This window comes from Fulmarus glacialis, unplaced genomic scaffold (assembly GCF_000690835.1).
Source record: "Fulmarus glacialis isolate BGI_N327 unplaced genomic scaffold, ASM69083v1 scaffold4858, whole genome shotgun sequence".
NCBI classification, from domain to species: Eukaryota; Metazoa; Chordata; class Aves; order Procellariiformes; family Procellariidae; genus Fulmarus; species Fulmarus glacialis.
The window spans coordinates 112,410-130,877 of record NW_009226291.1 but is presented as its reverse complement, the minus strand read 5'-3'; the positions used below and the strand labels follow the sequence as shown (position 1 = coordinate 130,877).

Below are 18,468 nucleotides of genomic sequence, written 5' to 3'. Positions count from 1 at the left end.
CCCTTCTAGTCAGGATTTATAATCAACTTCTGGGAAAACACATAAGATACATTTCTCCTTTGATTAGCAAATTGATTGAGGTCAGTAAAGTGGCAGTGCAGAAGGTAAAAGCTGGAAGTGATTCCCTGATCTAGCTTAATTTTCATTATCATGCGTTGGACCCTTCAGTTAAAGTAATGGAAAATGTCAGCATACCTCTTTACTGCTTTAGGGACTCAGAGTTGCATCTCTTGTTAGTGAGCTGTCTGGCTGCATTGATGTATGGGTGTGATAGGACATGTGCTTGTTCTGGAGAAGTGCCATTGAAAAATCCCTAGAATGTTCATGGCCAGAGCAAGAAAATCACAAATACCCCTTTTTTGCCCCAGCAGATTTTAGCGCAGGCAAAAATTTCATAGCTCTCACTGGTGAGCACCTTACCTGTCTCTTTCATACTGTTGTGGTTTAACCCCAGCCGGCAACTAAGCACCGCACAGCCACTCGCTCACTGCCCCCACAGCGGGATGGCGGAGAGAATCAGAAGAGTGAAAGTGAGAAAACTTGTGGGTTGAGATAAAGACACTTTAATAGGTAAAGCAAAAGCCGCGCACGCAAATGAAGCAAAACAAGGAATTCATTCACTGCTTCCCATCGGCAGGCAGGGGGTTCAGGAAAGCAGGGCTCCATCATGCGTAACGGTTACTTGGGAAGACAAACCCCATTACTCCGAACCTCCCCCCCTTCCTTCTTCTTCCCCCAGTCTTATATACTGAGCATGACGTCATATGGTATGGAATACCCCGTTGGCCAGTTTGGGTTACCTGTCTTGGCCATGCTCCCTCCCAGCTTCTTGTGCACCTGGCAGAGCATGGGAAGCTGAAAAGTCCTTGGCTATGTAAACATTACTTAGCAACAACTAAAACATCAGTGTGTTATCAACATTATTCTCGTACTAAATCCAAAACACAGCATTATACCAGTTAATAGGAAGAAAATTAACTCTATCCCAGCCGAAACCGGGACACATATTAAAGGTGTCACTTTTGGAAGCATATTGTACTAAAGCTGCAGTTCATAGAGAAGATCTGTTTCATCCTAATGTCCTGTGACAGTAGTATGTATGTGTCTTCTGTGCTGATCATCCGATCCTTTCTTTGAGCTCTTGTAGATCATGTGCTTGTGCCAATTACTGTGATGGCTCTTTTCCCCTCTTAGAAATAGGTAAAATAGTTACTCCTTTTAGCAGCTCTTGTGAGATTATAATTTTATCCAGGTATCAGATCCCAACGCTTTTATGATCTGACCTTTTTTTTTTCTTTTCGATGACTAGGTTCGAAATGGTGACAGTGAGATGTCTTCTCTTATTAGCAAATTCTGTCATAGTACACTGATATCTCCAATCACTTCTACCAGCAACAGTCTCTGGATCAAGTTCAAGTCTGATGCTTCTGTGCAAAGGGCTAGCTTCCGGGCCATTTATCAAGTTGGTAAGAGGAACTGGTGACTTGCACAATGAACTGATCTCTAATTTGAACACTTTCAGTCATTTCCTTGCTGTATTATCCGTATAATGGGTTTAAGACAAACTTCAAAAAAAAGGAAAAGTCAAAAAAAAAGTCAATTTATATATTTATTGTTACTTTTAGAAATTCTAAGGTGATGTCTGCAGTAGGTCTGTTGTAGGCATTCCTAGCATGCTTGGAAATGAAGCTTCATTGCTTCTATTAATGATAAATCACTTACCGCTAACATACGAAAGATGATACAGCTATAATTCTGCCTAAATCTTTTTACTTTCTTTTTCTTATCTTTTAGTTCTTAATCACCCACAAATCTATCTGTGTCTGTGAAACAAATGAGTCAAATCCATTAGTTTTCTTGGGCACAGTTAGATTGTTTATGCTATACTTATAGCAATATGTTTTTTTAAATACCTTCTTAACACTACTTGGATGATCTGTAGTAGATGCTGTAAGAAGATAGGTTTTTAGGGGTGGTTTTCTTATAATTTCATAGTGATATTTGATAGCCATCACATTATGCATTCCTTGAAACCATTCATCACAAGTACTGCTTCTTGGTGTCTCTTGGCAGCCTGTGGAGGCTCCTTGTCTGGAGCAGGCACTATCCATTCACCTTACTACCCCAGGATGTCCCCTCACCCAAAGACCTGTGAGTGGATCATCTCCCAGCCAGCTAGCAAAGTAGTGATTCTTAACTTTATCGACTTTGACATTCGAAATACAACCACTTGTGACTCGGACTACATTGAGGTAAAGAGTAATAATTCATATACTATGAATAGTAGATAGATTCTTATCTCTCTGTTTCTTCTCATACTCATCTCCACCAAAGCAGAACTGCTTGACAGGTGAGCACTTCTTACAGCAGTTATAAAAGCTTTTCCAGGTTCATAATGGGATCCCAAACCTAGACAGACCTGGTTTTGGAGGTTTATGTGCCACTTACTGTTGAGGGTGAAAGATCTCAGATTTTTTCCATCCGACATGCTTTGGGTGGGAGAGTGCTTCTCTGGCAGTCATAAGGTTGCATTGTATGTGCCTGTAGTAGAAACCATGCTGAAGAAAGGGTAGGGTTTGATTTACTAAGGATCTCTTTTATATGGTTCTTATGAATTCATGTATGCTTACAACTTTAATATAATAGAAATTTGTATGGGATATTTTGAATAAACTGTTCTTCAGGTCAGAGATGGCAACAACACAGACTCTCCTCTTTTGGAGAAATACTGTGGTACAGCTGTACCATCTAGAGTGCAATCTACACGGAACAATCTCTATATCAAATTCAAAGCTTCCTCTCTTACCAACCTTGGCTTCAGAGCTGAGTACTGGCCATTAGATACAGGTAAGGATTTTTTTGTTGTTTTCTGTGTAGAGTGTTGGGACTTTCCAAATTTTCCTGTACACTGAAAACAGTTGGCCATCAAGTTTTATGATGGTGTAATGAGAGATACATTCTGAATCAGTTACTGTGTAGTATGCATCAAGGAAAAAATGACTGTGAAATTTCAGAAAGAAAAGTAACCGATTTCATAAATGCCTAACTTTTTTATAAACAGATAATTTAACATGATGTTTTAAATCTCTACAGTATGTGGAGAGACTCTCACTGCACCAGAAGGAACCATTACAAGTCCTGGCCACCCAGATGTCTACCCACATGGTATTAAGTGTACCTGGATTATCAACATTCAACCCGGCTACCTTATCCGCCTGACATTCACTTCATTTAACTTGGCATTTGATTATAGTTGCAGAAAGGATTATCTTGAAATATATGACAACAGCACTGTGCAAAAATTGGGAAGGTGAATATGTCCATTAGTCTGCAGAGCTGAATTACTGCAGAGTGAGCACTATTCTATAGAACTTGACATCCAATTAGCTTCCTTCAATTTTGTGTATAGATTAATTTCTCTGCATTACAGAAACAATACCAGCAATTTCACTGCCTAGCATAGTAAAGGCAGCTTGCTTTCTTTGAGCATGGAATGACATGCGAACCACATTTAATAAATATTACACTGGGAGAAACTAACTTGTGTCAAGAGGACAGCTTTTTTAAGGACAGGTTTCAATAGCTGGCATTTTCCTGCTCCATTAACATTTTCATTTGTGGGAAATAAGTTCAAAAGCATTAATATGCCCAGGAAAAGACGTGATTTGAAACACTTGCAGAAGTGAAAGAAAGATTACTTGAAAGATTACTTAAAAGCTTGTGCATTTGGATCTCAGCAAAAACTAAACCAAAGTCTACATTTTATAGGATTTTGTTTTCACTTTCTCCTGATATGTGATTTTATCTTAGGGAAGAATCTTTTCTTTTTTTCCCCTTCCCCGTCACCCCAGTTGGGGTATATACAGGGTTTTCTTGCCGTCCTAGAATTCAAGAACATCTGAACTACTTGGGAACAGTATCCAGCTGCAGCTACAGACTGTAAAGTAGTTGGCTCACATGGCAGTATTTTGGAAAATATGGTGCAAATGACTCTCGTATTATAATGGACAGAGTTTTGCAACCTTAGTTTTTGGCCAGCCACTCTGACTCCTACAAAAGAACAGAGTATGTTGTAGGTACAGCATAGAATAATTTCAATAAGAATTTGACAACTTGATGAACAGTTTCTCCTCTGACTTTGCCACACAAGTTAGATTTGTACCCTTGTACACGTAGTGTGCTATTTAGTGCCATGATACAGGGTATATGGCTGGGATCTGTATCATGCAAAGGAAAGATTTGTGTATGTGTAGCTGTTCGAACTTCTCAGGAAAGCTGAATACTCTTCCAGTAATACAGATGCTTCATAAAGTCCTGCCATTCAATTTGGGGCATCTTTTTGCTGCAGGTACTGTGGAAGATCAATTCCACCATCTCTCACTAGTGGTGGCAACATGATGATGTTGTACTTCGTGAGTGATGACAGCATTGCATCTGAGGGCTTCTCAACTAATTATATCTCCCTGGATGCATCAAAAGGTAATATGTCAGCCTGTTAATTATGTAAATTAAATGTTTTCTGCTGTCACTGTAAATAACCACTACAAGAAACAGAAACATTATTTTCTGTGTTAACAGAAGACTGCCTGGTGCCTCTTCTACCCCTTCTTATTTATCCTGCTTTATTCACAAGCTTTTTCCTCCCTAGGAAAACAGAAAGCAATTTCTGTAAGCGACACTACTGTTTTCTTTAAAAAGCCAGTAAGAGCTGAAATGGCAGAACTGCATGAATTATTTAGGAAAAGTATTTTCTGAATTTGCTTTGTCCGTTCTGAGCTGAGTAAGTGTGATCTAGGAAACTTAGCAATCGTGGACAACTCCCTTGAATGGGAGACTCTCAGGTGCCATAAAAATTAATTTAGTGCCTGTTAAGGTGCAATATTGATGATGGGCAGAGAAAGGTAATATAGGATGAAATTTGATAAAGCAGCAAAACAACTTGAAAGCACAAGCTGGTTTTTTCATTACAACAGAGTGCAATGTTTCTGTCTCCAGAAGAGTTCAAGGCTCCTGTTATGCCTTAAATCTGTTCTTTAAGTATCTCCTTCTAAGGGGCCAAGACATACCTCAGAGGGGTAAAGACTACTGAAGAGAAGAATGACCGTTCATTCCCTTAGTTCTCTAAAGCAGAGAAAAGCTGAGAAATTACTCTGAATTCTAACTGATTTGAAGGTTTTCCAGGGTGGGGGCACATCTGTGTTTTCAAGCTATGCTGAACCCTGCATACTTGATCCATGTTTTGCACATCTCTCCAGCTGAGAGCGTTTTAGCAGTGACTGCACTTGAAAAAGCAGCCTCTTTGTGAAAGACTGTAACTAACAGTTTCATAGAGCCAATAGACAAGAGCTATTGCTGCCCTCACTGCTAAACACAGATCTTAGTAGAAGAGGATTTATGTGGGTAGAGGGACAGGTTCTGCCTAGCAGAATTAAACCACAGAAGAGGTAGAGTGGGACAATGAAAAAAAGTAAAAATGAGAATACATTTGTAGCTGGGTTATTTGTGTATCCATCATTAACCAGTTTCTAGCTGGTTTGTGTGAGTGCAGGCTACGAGGGATTTATTAGATGAATACCAGAAATTCATAGTACTCATCTATGTAGCCATAAACTACCAATGGTTGCTCATTGTTTGCTCTTAGTTTCTTTCATAATTTTATTTTTCCTACTTTCTGAGTTTCTCCAACCTGTTTAAAACCAGCAAAATTTCCAATTTCTATCTTGTGAAAAATAACTGTTTTCATGGTGACAGCTTGGAAAATTTGGCTATTATTTCATCTCTCAAGCATGTGTGTAGGTGAGACAAATACAGATTTTGCCACTGTGTTTTTATTCACTACCAGATAACTTATAAATCCAAATAATCCATTTTCTCATCTGCCTTCATTCATACTTGAATTATCTGGTATGGAAACCAAAAAGCCAGTAAAAACAATTAAGATTTAATGAGAACTATTCCAAGGAGGAAATTTCTGTTTGTTAGAAAATAATAGGCCAAACCCCAAGTTCTACTTTGAAAAATCTTTCCAAGAAAGACTCTGTAGTTTGAAAACTGAGTTATTACTAGTAAGAAATTGTGACATTATCAGCTTCATAAAGAAAGTCTTTTGTGGGCCTGTTTTTGCAGCTGCCGACTGTAACTTCTGTAAATGTGATTGTTGCTTGTTAATGTGAGATTTTTTCTTTTACTTTACCTCAAATTAGTGTTTCATGGGTAGACTTGATTCCTTCCTAACTGTTCTTATAATAGCTTTTCTCACAGTTCATCAAGATCAAAATATTCTTTACTCTACATTTCTGTCTCTGGGTAACCCTATCTGTTTCTCTGGTTTTGTTAGTTATCTCATTGCTGATGAATCCCAAGATTTTCTGTCCAGCTTCACTACTCTGTCTCCTCTCCATATTCCCCTCCTTTACCACCACCATGGTGACTGGATTTTCTCATCTTTCATCCAAAGCACTGTGCATCCAAAGCATCATGTGAAGTTCAAACTTTACTGTCCCTGGAACGGTTTCAAATTATGCCTTAAAAATGGAAGGCTATCTTCTCTTCAATATATTAGCAACTAGAAACTGTATAAAATGTTTATATGAAATAAGAATTATATAGTATCTTAATTCGAACTCTAAACAACAGGTATGATTTTCTTTCCCCATAATTAACAGAGATATCTTTACTACTCTTCAGCTAAACTAGGCCTATTCTCAATTTATTCTCACTCAGGCCTAGAACTATGATCTCTAGAATAAGTGCTTTTTAACTTCAACCACTATAGTTTGCATAACTATGGCAAAGTAGCAGATAACCACTGAAACTGAGAGTAATAACCCTATAAAGAAGTTGAAACTGTGATCTGTTTTCTTTACAGAGATTTGTTTCTTTTGGTCTCAGCACAAGCATAGCAGTACTACAAGGTTGTCAAAAATACTGCATTGCTAACATTCATTTCTGATTAAGAATAAAGTGTTTTGAAGCTGATATGGCCTGAGAGAAGGCAAACACATGTGTGTATGTGGACTTTGCTGTGAGAAGCAACTCCCCGCTTCCCTGAAATCATATCAAGTTTATTTTTCCCACTGTGAGATGTTTAGGCCTGATATTCATCTTATGTATATCCAGTTACACTAAGGTAGCAAATTGCTTAGCATAATCATATCTGAGAGATTTACCAAAGCTATGGATTTTTTTTTTCTTTACATCTGCTGCCTGTTTTCATTTTTTTTGCTAAGGAAAAGATGGTTCTAATAATGTTTCTTGTGCAGTAAGAATCCTTCATACTTTTGAGCTCTGTTTTCTTAGCCAGCTAGAGTGTAACCAATATCAGAACTGGTCAAAGCTGTTCTGGTTCATATTAAATGTTTCAATAGGCTTTTGCCTGGAGTTATTTTACAGAGAATGAGCTATTGAAAAGATGGACAAGATTATCATGAAAAAAAAGAATAAAGAGGAGTAAAAAAAAAGGATAAGTAGGAGTGAAAAAAATGTTTTTATGTAAAACAAAACTAATTTCCTTCTCCATGCATCTTGGCAAACAATGTTTTTGTTAGCATGGTTTATCTGTTATACATTAATTAGTTGAAAAGTAGCCTGAAAATAATGGCAAAGCTATATTTCCTCATCAAAAGATTTGAATGCCACAAGATACAGCCATGGCCATGGTCCATAAAGTGCAAACAATTGTTTTAGCAGTCTGCCAGCTGGTAAACGTGAATAGCTCATATGGCAGGAATACAAATGGAAATCCTTCAGTCAAATATGCCTACATGATGCTCAGTTGTTTAAAATGTATATTGCCCACTTAAACTATCTGTACCTCGGATGCTCAGTTCTTGGCCATCTTTTTGTCTTTTAAAGGGGAAAGTCACATGGAAAGCAAGGTAATATTTCGATTTATTTCCTAGAGTCCAGGTCTCAAATACCAGATAGACGAATGTCACTACAGCCATCTAAGTGTTATGATATTTTCTTTTGCCCATCTTGGCTGACCGCACCACAAAGAACCTATGTAAAATTATTGAAAGATCTTTGAAAGGGCTCAGTCTTTCATGGAAGCGTTGCTCAGGGTAAAGATCCAGGCCACAATTTTTCAATAGGAATAGCGCTAGAGTGAGTGTATGTATTTTATTGTCCTCGACTTCTTCACATGTAAGTAGGAATTTATTTGTTTTACTTTGAATTGGGGTTTTGCGGGGGATTTTTTTCTTTTTTCTTTTTTTTTTTCCCCCCTCTATTTGTTTGTTTCATTCAAGAGGCTTCATTTCATCCTTTCTGCTAAGAAAAGTCCGCCTTAACAAGGCTTTTAGCAGATTGCCTTCCTGGTAGAGTTTTTATTCCTGGTCTTTCTCTGGCTTTGGTGAAAGATAAGATTTTTCCTCTTTATTATCCTGAATTGTGAATTATATTGTTTATAAAGAGGGGTAACTTGTTTTTAAAGAGCTTCATTGTGTGGTGTAAGTTAGCTGACAATGACTGACTGGAGAAGTCAGAGCTTGAGAAGGATGAAGAAAGAAAGAAAAACGTTTGTGAACCCATGGACTTAAAAGGGCACCTGAAGGTGATGTATAGATTTGTGTGTCTTCTTTGTTGATAGCCGAGTACAAGTTGAGATCTCAGCTCCCATCTTGCTGACTGAACCCAGTAATTGTTAGGAGGATGTTCCCTGGCTTTTCTCTTCAGCTGAATGAGCAAAGACAGGAATGAAAAGCAATGTCTGACAAATATGTGCATGCAGAGATACAGGGCATGGTTGAACAAGGCTGAGCTAAGACAGAAAAAAAAGCTGAAGTCCTGCATGCATCTTGGGCATCTGCTCAGCTCATCCTGAGTCTCAGGAAAAAGGCTCAATCAGCTGGCAACTGACACTTGTTAGGCCACTGTAACTTGGTTATGTTTGATCAGGGTATTAGTCTGCCTATATATGCCTAGATATGTGTATATGACTCTATAGTTTGTGTGTTTATATGTAAATCAGCAGAAGAGAGTCAGAGATTCTTTTTGAATAGCTGTACCCAGTGTTTCTAAGGAGTTTGGGTCTGAAACGGTACAAAGGACCTTTGTGTGCCTTCTTGGTAAAAATTAAGCCTGTTAGCATCTGCCAGCAGCAGTAACAAAAGGCCCTGGAGTGCAGATGTGCTTTTCCATGGCTTGTGGAGAGACATATACTTCATGTGATAGTTTCTTCCCTTTTTTTCCTAAACAAGCCTAATTGTTAGGAATCCCAGTTTTCCTTTGGCAGAGTGAGGTTGAAAGAAAACTGCCATTTTACATATAACACTATAGTTTTATTTTTGATTAATTAGAATTGCGGCAACTGATGAATATCTCTTTGTGGGAAAAAACATGGATATAATTTTCTGCAGTAGGCATGATTGCATGAGTGAGTCGTACAAAAGCTGGCATTTTTCACTGCTGTTGGCTATTACAGTGGGTTACTGCCATTTATGGCATTTTTTTCAGAAGAGCAAATACATTCAGTACCAAAATCAGAAAGCAGATTGAATAGCTTTCAAACCTCACACACTGCAAGGCAAAATGTGCGATTGTCCTCGACAATTGCCTCCTCCTTCTGTTTTTCATGAGCTGCGATAAGTGTCTTCAAACTAAACTGAATTAATATTTTTTCCAGGCATATAATAATCACATTATGGTATTAGACTGCATTCTAAACTTTGGCAAAGGAGTCAAAGTACTTTTTTCGTGCTAACTTTGCTAACAGTTTTCACTGAAGGAACTATTACTGCCCAAGCACACCCCCAAATGCTGTGTGAGTGCAAAAGGGGAGTGCCAGCTCTTTAGTAGAACACAGCAAATGAATCCAGTTACCAGAAGAGAGTTGGCTGTCAAAAAACATGGGTTCATTTATGCTTTTCCTAATCCTCATAGCAGCGTATGCTTAGTCTACACTTGGATTTATTTCACTGCAGCCAGAAGTCTGACATTTCTAAGGCAGTCACTGTTCCACCTTCTGTATTTATCCCCCTTAGCTCATAAAGAAGATTGTTATGTGAAGTGTAGAGCAGTATACAGCATCCAGTTTAAAATAGCACACTTGGGATATGAGTTTCTATATGGATTACTCCCAAGAAAGCAATCTTTGGTGAGGGAAGGAACCTGGACAACTCCGTGGAAATTGTTCTTAAAAGGGCTGATAAAAATATTTTGGCTTCCGTGATGCTAATTTTACCCTAAGGGCCCTTATCTAGTACATCAATTTTAATATTCTCCAGGCTAAAAGCTAGTATTCATGGTCTCAGCCTCAGTGAATAAGGAAGGGCAGTATCCCAATTCCTCTAACCATTAAATGTGCATGAGTCAGGCACCCATCCTTCCAAAATCAGGAGAAAATAATTACTTAAAATAAGTAAGCTGATAAATACGCACACATATTAATTTTAATTTTAATTTTTTATTGCTTTTTGTGTAATGAGCCATTAGGAAAAACTTGGGTCATATTTCTAAGTCAGATTTCTAACCCTGCAGACAGGGTTCTCAAGAAATTGCATGAATTAAGGATCTGGGTTTTATGATAAACCTACATATCATGAAACACCATGGGAGCTGGGAGCACAGCAAGGGCATTATAAGGATTTATAAAGCAGCACAACGTTTTTAAGGTGACCAGGACTAACCTGATTGTTATATGCATACATTAGAGCATATCTGTGATGGAACACACAAATGACTAAAATTCTAGATAAAGACTTTAATAGATCATGATTTTATGTTAACTAGTGCATGAAACCTTTTTGACTTGTCAATACCAAAGTACAACCCAATGGCAGAAAATTATTGGCCTGTTTCTGTGTCATGTTTCTTTGTTTTTGTGATGAATGAGGAACATAAGTCTGGTAGCTAGCTTTGGGGGTATTTATCCCACAGAAAACATTTTCAACAGAAGTCTTTCATGTGACTAAGAATGCAAAAAACCACCATTAAAAAAGCCACCATTAAAAGCAAAAGCGTTTTAGTAGTTAGAATGGCTGGAGAACAGACATGGAAATGACCAACCTTAGACATGGAGGGCCTGAACTGTAATTTCATCCCTTCCCCCTAAATTATTATGCATATTGAAGCGTTAAGCACAAGTATTACTACACTGCAGCTGTGCTATGTTAGAAAACAGGTTTCAGAGATCTATGGCAACCAGCTTAAATGAGTATAAAGTTAATCATAATATTTTGCTTGCTCTTTCAATTATACTTTATAATTAGCCTAACCCTGCCTATCTGATAGAAAGTATTTGAGAAATCTACTTTCATTTCTTATTTGCAACCTGTAGGACCTGAAGCAGGGGAATGAAGAACCAGAATGAGCCTCCAGGGTCATCAAATACAGCCCACAATTTTATGCCTCCCCCCCTTTTTTTTTTGCCAAGAGCTGCATAGTGTGATCTCCTTCTTGATTAAATTAATCAAATGATATCTTAAAAAACAGTGGAGTTTTTTCCCCTTTCTGCATCTGTTATGTTGGTTGGATGATTGCTCTAGAAACTCACTTCCTGATAGAAACTTTCTCCTAATTTCTGTGTATCTGTATTCATGGACAGTTTCTAACTTCAGAGCTTGTACTGTCATTGAAAGTCTATTCTATTTTTATTTTCTTCATGCTTCTTGATGTTTATCTCTGTCTCTTTCTCCTGCACTTGCTAAGCTAAACAAGTTAAGCTCTTCTAGTGTCTCTTGCCTGCTAATCTACTAATTTCCCACTATCTCCACAACCTCTATCTTGCTTGTTTTCATTTGATTTCCAGAACATCAGTGACCATGGTTATCCACATTTTTCCAGGTGACATGTCACCATTATCTCATGCAGTGGCATCAAGATTCCCTGTTTTGACTGAAAACGTCTGACACGGATGACACTTCTTCTTGCCCTTTTTGCAGCCAGATCACAAACCTTGCTCAGGCTGTGATCAACTAATACACGACAATTGTTCTCTCCAAAATAAGTCTCATGTACCATTGTGCAGTAGATATTTTTATTCCTAGTTCTTATGTCTGTGCTTTTGAAAGAGCTTCTTTTTAATTATTGCTCAGGTTCTGGCTCAGCATTAGTCCACACTATTTTCTTCTTTGCAGTTTATAATACCAAGATGCTTCTACAGTGCTCACAGAAGAATTGATGTAGCTGATTTTAGTATAAGACCTTAAGTAGAACTGTTTTGTCCTCACAATCTAAGGATTATACTATTTTCCAGCTAATTGTCACTTATGGCCCAGAAAATGGGAAAAGAAATTTAGATATAAAATCCCCATCTCCCAGGTTTGATCATGGGAAATGCCTGCGGACAATATAGAATCTCCTCGTAGCTGGAGACTGTATTCAGTTTCCACCACCACTGCTTTTCAGAAATTCAGGAATCCTACCTTTTGTGTTGATTAAGACGCCTCTTTCAGTTTCCTTTCTCTGCTTAGCTGCGTTTTAGGTCAAAGCCAACTTAGGCAGCTGGAACTACTCTTACCTTGCCTATTTATTACAGACACAGTGTTCTGGTAAAAGCCGAACAAATCAACTCAAATATAAGAAATCTCATGAAAAAGCTGGATTCTGGTTTTAGTTTATAGTGATGATATTCAGCAGTAAGATGTGTCCAGGAAGAGTTATAATGCGCAGGAGCACAGGATGTTTGCTCCTCTGTCTGTTGGAAATAGAAATTTCCTGTTAATTTAGCATACGTATTAAATTAATTCATACTTGTTTCTTTTCTTTTTAAAGTGTGCTCACACAACTACAGTACTGAAACTGGTGTGCTAACATCTCCAAACTATCCCAATAACTACCCTGTCCGGACAGAGTGCATATACACCATCACAGTGGGAATAAACAGACAGATTGTACTGCGCTTCACCAACTTCACCTTGCAAGGGAATAAACGCTGTACAGAGGATTATGTAGAAATCAGGCAAGCCTAATTATTTCTCTTGTCCTTATTACTGATAACCATGGAAGTTATCCAGATCCACTTAGGCATGTTCAGAAGCTATAGTTTTAGCTATACACCTGTGCTGTCGATGTGGGAAGAGGACTTACCAGAGAACTTTAAAAGCTACCTTTTCCTCCTCCCATCCTGCTTCATTGTCGGCTTTCCCACTTGGTCAATTCCTGTTCTCAGAGCAAGTGGAGTATGTGGACTGTGTTCCCATGCACTGCGTTCTGGTTGTTTTTCTTAGTGCAGAAACAAAGAGTTTTATTGCCTGTTTTGTGACATACTCTGTTTTATGTTTATCATCTTTAAACAGCAGCTATTCTATGATGCAGCACTAGGATACATAATCTGTGATATTTGTCTATACTGACATCACCATTAAAATTAGGATATTAGCATTGTGATTTCTAGTAAATTTTACAGGACAGAGACAGGTAGAAGAAAGTAAAATTTGCAGGAAGGTTAGCTGCATGCTTACAATACAGCTGCACCGAGTACACGTCCTTTCTGCTGTGTTGCTGTATGGGATTTGCACTTTGCAGTGTCAGTGCACCCATTTTTGTCCTCTTGAGCCAGCTGTCTAGGTGAACCATGTCTGCAGAACACCAGTGTGGTTTTTCACTCTGAGCATGCTATGAGTTTCCATGACCTCAATAAACGCCATGATAAAATTCATTCTGAACATTATACCAGATATCCTGTATGGGTTATTCCTCTGTAACTAGTGTCTTACTTTTTAGAACCAAACAAAAAGCTGCTTGCTGAAGTTGCAGTATTGAGATTCTGAATTCCTACTGAATTAGCTGGTTATTTTCAGCTGTACTTACAAACTGGAGAAAGTTACGAAAAACTGAAAGGCTTTTTCAGTATTTTCTAAGAAGTAAAGTGTTTCATTTTTTCATTTTAAAACAACAATCTGAGATTAAATTTAATCTAACTTTGTGTTAACAGTTAACACCTTAATTTGGGGTAGACCTGAATTATAACAGGGTTTTTTTTCACTTTTTCATCTCGAGAACTGAAAGCATTCATTTATTGCATAAATCTAACTCTGTGGTCCATGTGAAGAGCTCAGCAGCATTAAACAGGTTTTAAGATATGGCCAGAACATTGCTAAGTGCAACTCAGCACATTTCTGCTGCCATAACTGGATTTCTAGAATGTCTCATCAAACCTGATACCATTAAATGGGGTAGCTAGATAAGTCTTAGATGAGGTGCCACTCTGGTTTCTTGTCCTGAGGTGTCCTCTGATAAATTGCATTCAGTCAACTAGGAAAATTGTTCATCTGACCACAGCTGCAGAGGCCGAGATGCAAGTGAGGGGAGGTTCTGGCACAGTTCTTTAACTGCCAGTAACCTGAGACAGCGGCAAGCAGTTTAAGCTGGGAGGATGACAAGAAAACAAAGTGGCAAGGTCTAAGCAGAAATTTCTCTCAAAAGCACATAAAAACCTGTGAAAATGTAATTGAAAGTATTACTGTCCACTTAAAAAGCATCATATCAAGATCACACCCATATATAGTATAAATGTATTTATTGTTGTCCTAATGACCTGTAGGGTATTTGTAATATGAAAGTGCTCAAAGATAAGTTTAGAAAGCAATTGATAAGCAGGTTGTCACCATCTTTTTTATTCCCAGAAGATATGTGCGGGTAGCATGTGCATCCTGATTACAGTATTAGAAAATATTACTGAAAATATTACTTATTTTAAAAATGGGAAATAAGCGGTTGTAGAAACAACTCTGAAGGCTAAGAAAATATTTCAAAACATGCATCATATCAGTTCTGAGAAATGGGTTCTCATTTGTGTGGTGGCAAATAAACATGTTTTTTTTAATAGGTCAGCTCATCTGGTTTTGTACCAGGCTAAACAGTGAGAAGTGAGCAAACTTATTTCTTCAAATTAGAAGATTACCTTTGGTTACACCAATGATTACACATAGAAGGTCCTGCCTTTGCAGCATCAAGCCTATTTGAGACACTTCTTGAGTCTGTCATTGTATTGACAGACTCTGGGACAGGCTGCTGAGATGAGAGAGTGGATGTACCCAGCAAGCAGATGCTTGTGGTAGGACCCCTTACTGCAAGAAGGACTCCTCCAGTATTTGGTAGCTGTATTGCTATGGAAGATGAATAGTCAGGATTAGTCTTTCCCAGGCCCGAAAGAATCCCAAGATTTTTGATTTGTTAACCTTTCTCATGGTTTCTCTCTTTGACCCAAGGTTTTTCTTTTCTATCATTCTAGAGATGGAGGCTATGAAACTTCTCCTCCTCTTGGAAAATACTGTGGTACAGACCTGCCTCCCATTATAATCTCTCACGGTAACAAGCTGTGGATAAAGTTTTTAAGTGACATTTTTGGCACAAGACAGGGATTTTCAGCAGAATGGGATGGTACATCAGCAGGTAAAATGACCTCATCAAGTATAAAACCATTTTACACATTTCATTTTTGATCTTTCATTTGTCTTTAATTTCTCATCTTTTCCCCCACATCTTTTCTGCTTTCCATCTTCTAAAATCTGTCTGCTAATTATATAGCAACATATATTCATGTTGTTAAGATCAAGGATACAACTTTCTTGATCCTTGGGCTTTCTTTTTCTCCATAGGGAAGGATATACTATTCCCCAGATATAATGTAGCATCAACTTTCTCATATGTTTAGGAAAACAGTAACCAAGAATTTAATGGAGAGGTTTCTATTTGAAGATTAACTATCTATCAGAGCACTCTTCAAATTAGATAGTTCATATTTCCAGGTGCTATGGGCTCTTTTCTTCTTACAACACTGTTGGCTAAATGCAGATTTGGGCCCCTCACTACAAGAAGGACATTGAGGTGCTGGAGCATGTCCAGAGAAGGGCAACGAAGCTGGTGAAGGGTCTAGAGAACAAGTCTTATGAGGAGCGGCTGAGGGAACTGGGGCTGTTTAGCCTGGAGAAGAGGAGGCTGAGGGGGGACCTCATCGTGCTCTACAACTACCTGAAAGGAGGTTGTAGCGAGGTGGGGGTCGGTCTCTTCTCCCAAGTAACAAGCGATAGGACGAGAGGAAATGGCCTCAAGTTGCGCCAAGGAAGGCTTAGACTGGACATTAGGAAAAACTTCTTCACTGAAAGAGTGGTCAGGCCTTGGAACAGGCTGTCCACGGAAGCGGTTGAGTCACCATCCCTGGAAGTATTTAAAAGACGTGTAGATGAGGCGCTTAGGGACATGGTTTAGTGGGCATGGTGGTGTTGGGTTAACGGTTGGACTTGATGATCTTAGAGGTCTTTTCCAACCTTAATGATTCTATGATTCTATGATTTTTGGGGCATCACTGAAAATGTTCAGGGCATGTGAAGGAGGTCAGTAGTGAATCTGAATCTCACACGTATCTCACAGTGCATGAATCTCACATACCATGTCTAATTCTCTCTTCTAGATGTTAAATATTGGTTTGGTTTCTTTGCCATTTTCAGGTTGTGGTGGGACTTTGATGACAGCTTCTGGTATCTTCATGTCTCCCAACTACCCAATGCCATATTACCACAATTCAGAGTGCTACTGGTTGCTCAGAGGAAACCGAGGAACCCCATTCGAAATCGAGTTTGAACAGTTCCATCTAGAGTATCACCCAAAGTGCAACTTCGATTACCTTGCGGTATGTACCCTGTGACACTTTGCTCCATAGGAGGCAGCTGAGTATGATGAGTGCACAGGCAAGGAAAAACACACGGCCCTGGTCTTCCAATGTTCATAACTGAACAGACCCAGAATAGGAAATCTCCATGCTGACATGCTACCTTCATATCACAGAGCAGTGAGAGGTAAGGCAGCAGTGTCTGTGTAGCTGCTGGTAAGAAAAGCATTTATGCCTAGATAGGAAGGCCACTGAAACAAGAATCTGTCTATATCTTTTAAATTTGCTGTGTTTTGGACCAAGGCCTTAGTATGCTCTCTTAGTAAATTACAAAGAAAAAGGCACAACAGTGTCAGTAACCCTATTGTTAATCCCAGATTTCATATTTGAATTGTTGCATAAATTATTTGAATATTTTTAATAGATTTGAAATGGAGTTCAGTTTTCCCCTCTTGATGAGTAAGCCCCTCAAAACCCACCAGTATTCGGTTACTGGCTTCCTGTTTTTCCACTGAATTGCTTGTTTCTGAAATGCCTGTCAGGCTTCCTCTGAGCAGAAATAGAATTTAACCTCTTATATACCCAGTAATAATTCCCTAAGCAGACATTTGTCAGGGGGGAATTACTTGGGTTTGTAATGCCATCAACTTTATTAAATTCTTTTTTTTTTTTTTTTTTTAAGGTGTATGATGGCAACAGCAGTAATGGTAAACAGCTAGGTAAATTTTGTGGGAATCAGATACCACAACCCATCCATTCCAGTGGAGACAGTGTGTATGTAAAACTAAGGACAGATAACAGCCTGCGAGGTGGAGGTTTTTTAGCTAAATACAAACAGGGTAAGTAAGTAAGAGAAGCTGAGAAGAACATGTTTCTACAGTTCAGCTTGTTCCTGAAACTGCTTCTTGCAGCCCATGATCTTACCTATTCATGAGTAGAAGACAATGTATACAGCATATTATTGACCCAGATTCTCTAGCCTGCTACAGTCACAGAACACAGAGAGCTAAAAATTATCTGCTCATCTACCCGTGATGGAGATTATCTCCTCCTTAGAAGAAAGCTGGTGAGGTGGCTCTGCTTCTATTACCTGCGCCAGCGGCAGTTACCACTCCAGATTTACTCAGAATAACAAGTGCTGGAAGTCCATAACAGGGTAGATTGGACTGTTCTTGCTCTTCTGCTCACCCGGTCTCCTGACTTTTTAACAGAGAAGGCAGATGGAACAAGCTTCTCTGCTCTTCTAGCTGCTTGTGAGGCAGGATGGCAAAGGATAAGCCATCCTGGATCATTGTGGGTGCTTAGGATCATTTAGCCTACCTGGAACACTTCAAAAAGTTTCATTTTTTATATCTTATGGTAAGGGTCACATTTTTCTTGCAAACATTCTTTTTTGTAAAATAGTTCTACCCCAGAAATATCAGAATAATAACATTTGGAGAAAAATCCAAGAAGATACATAACAAATTAAAGTTATTTTGTTCCCCGTCATAACCTTGACTATCGTCCCGGTGTTTATTTTCTCTTTATACGCTAGCATATATGGTTGAATGCACATTGGAAGATATGGAATTTCACCACATACAAAATGATTTGCAAGCATCTAAATATGACATGCCCAATTGATAGATATTGCTGTAGGTTTATAGACATTAAGTTGTCCTAGGTTTGGACAATAGTAAATGGATTACGAAAAAAACAAAGCTATTCATCCACACATGACACATATAATAATTAGAAGAGTGAGGGAGCTTTGGCTCCCTCATTCCTTCATTCCTTAAAGATACATCTACTATGTACTTTTCAGACTGCAAAGTCAAGACAATGTATTAGAAAAGGGTTCCCCCGCTTTCATTAATTAAACAGAAAGAGCACTTTCAAAGCACTCAGATATAGAACCTGAGCTATCAGATAAT

General features: G+C 38.5%; 1 protein-coding gene across 1 annotated transcript in view; it reads left to right on the top strand.

Moving 5' to 3' along the window:
* The first annotated feature begins 503 nt into the window (after positions 1-503).
* Positions 504-18,468, top strand: part of LOC104080384 (cubilin-like) — a 123,375-nt gene continuing 105,410 nt past the window's right edge. The window contains exons 1-10 of the mRNA XM_009582759.1: positions 504-530; positions 1,310-1,466; positions 2,074-2,252; positions 2,685-2,847; positions 3,094-3,310; positions 4,349-4,479; positions 12,715-12,901; positions 15,176-15,336; positions 16,392-16,573; positions 17,235-17,391. Coding sequence (XP_009581054.1) covers positions 504-530; positions 1,310-1,466; positions 2,074-2,252; positions 2,685-2,847; positions 3,094-3,310; positions 4,349-4,479; positions 12,715-12,901; positions 15,176-15,336; positions 16,392-16,573; positions 17,235-17,391 — 1,561 coding nt within the window. The remainder of the gene's footprint in view (positions 531-1,309; positions 1,467-2,073; positions 2,253-2,684; positions 2,848-3,093; positions 3,311-4,348; positions 4,480-12,714; positions 12,902-15,175; positions 15,337-16,391; positions 16,574-17,234; positions 17,392-18,468) is intronic.